Consider the following 385-nt stretch of genomic DNA (forward strand, 5'->3'; position numbering starts at 1 on the left):
GGGGCCCGCCCCCCCGAGCCCCCCCCTGCCACTGTCACCTCACTGGCGCTCACAGCTCTGGGATGCTCTGGTTTGGTTCAGCAAATGGCTTTTCTCCCTGCGGTTTGGCATTTTTCCCCGTGTCTGGCATCACCTCCCATTTCACACTCCATGCCCAGGTCAAGCCCTGGCCAACCCACCTCCGTTTTGCCCACAGCATCTCCTCCGAAAGAAGTCAATCAGGCTTTACAGCAAATAAATTAACCCCCTCCTCCCCCCATCCCCCCCTCCAGCACCAACGAGGCTGCGGGGCACACGTCAGTACCCATCCTGGCAGTCGTTGTCATCGTAGTCGACAGCGGGCTTCTTGCGGTAGGCGCCCGGCCGACGCTTGCGGCTCTGGCTC

The 385-nt window shown here is 61.6% G+C and overlaps 1 protein-coding gene across 1 annotated transcript in view; it reads right to left on the bottom strand.

The window, feature by feature from the left end:
* Nucleotides 1-297: 297 nt before the first annotated feature.
* The window catches only part of LOC104470246 (dentin matrix acidic phosphoprotein 1-like), a 2834-nt gene continuing 2746 nt past the window's right edge, over nucleotides 298-385 (bottom strand). The window contains exon 7 of the mRNA XM_010085095.1: nucleotides 298-378. Coding sequence (XP_010083397.1) covers nucleotides 298-378 — 81 coding nt within the window. The remainder of the gene's footprint in view (nucleotides 379-385) is intronic.

The sequence above is a fragment of the Pterocles gutturalis genome, unplaced genomic scaffold, assembly GCF_000699245.1.
Source record: "Pterocles gutturalis isolate BGI_N339 unplaced genomic scaffold, ASM69924v1 scaffold27625, whole genome shotgun sequence".
In the NCBI taxonomy this organism is placed as follows: domain Eukaryota; kingdom Metazoa; phylum Chordata; class Aves; order Pterocliformes; family Pteroclidae; genus Pterocles; species Pterocles gutturalis.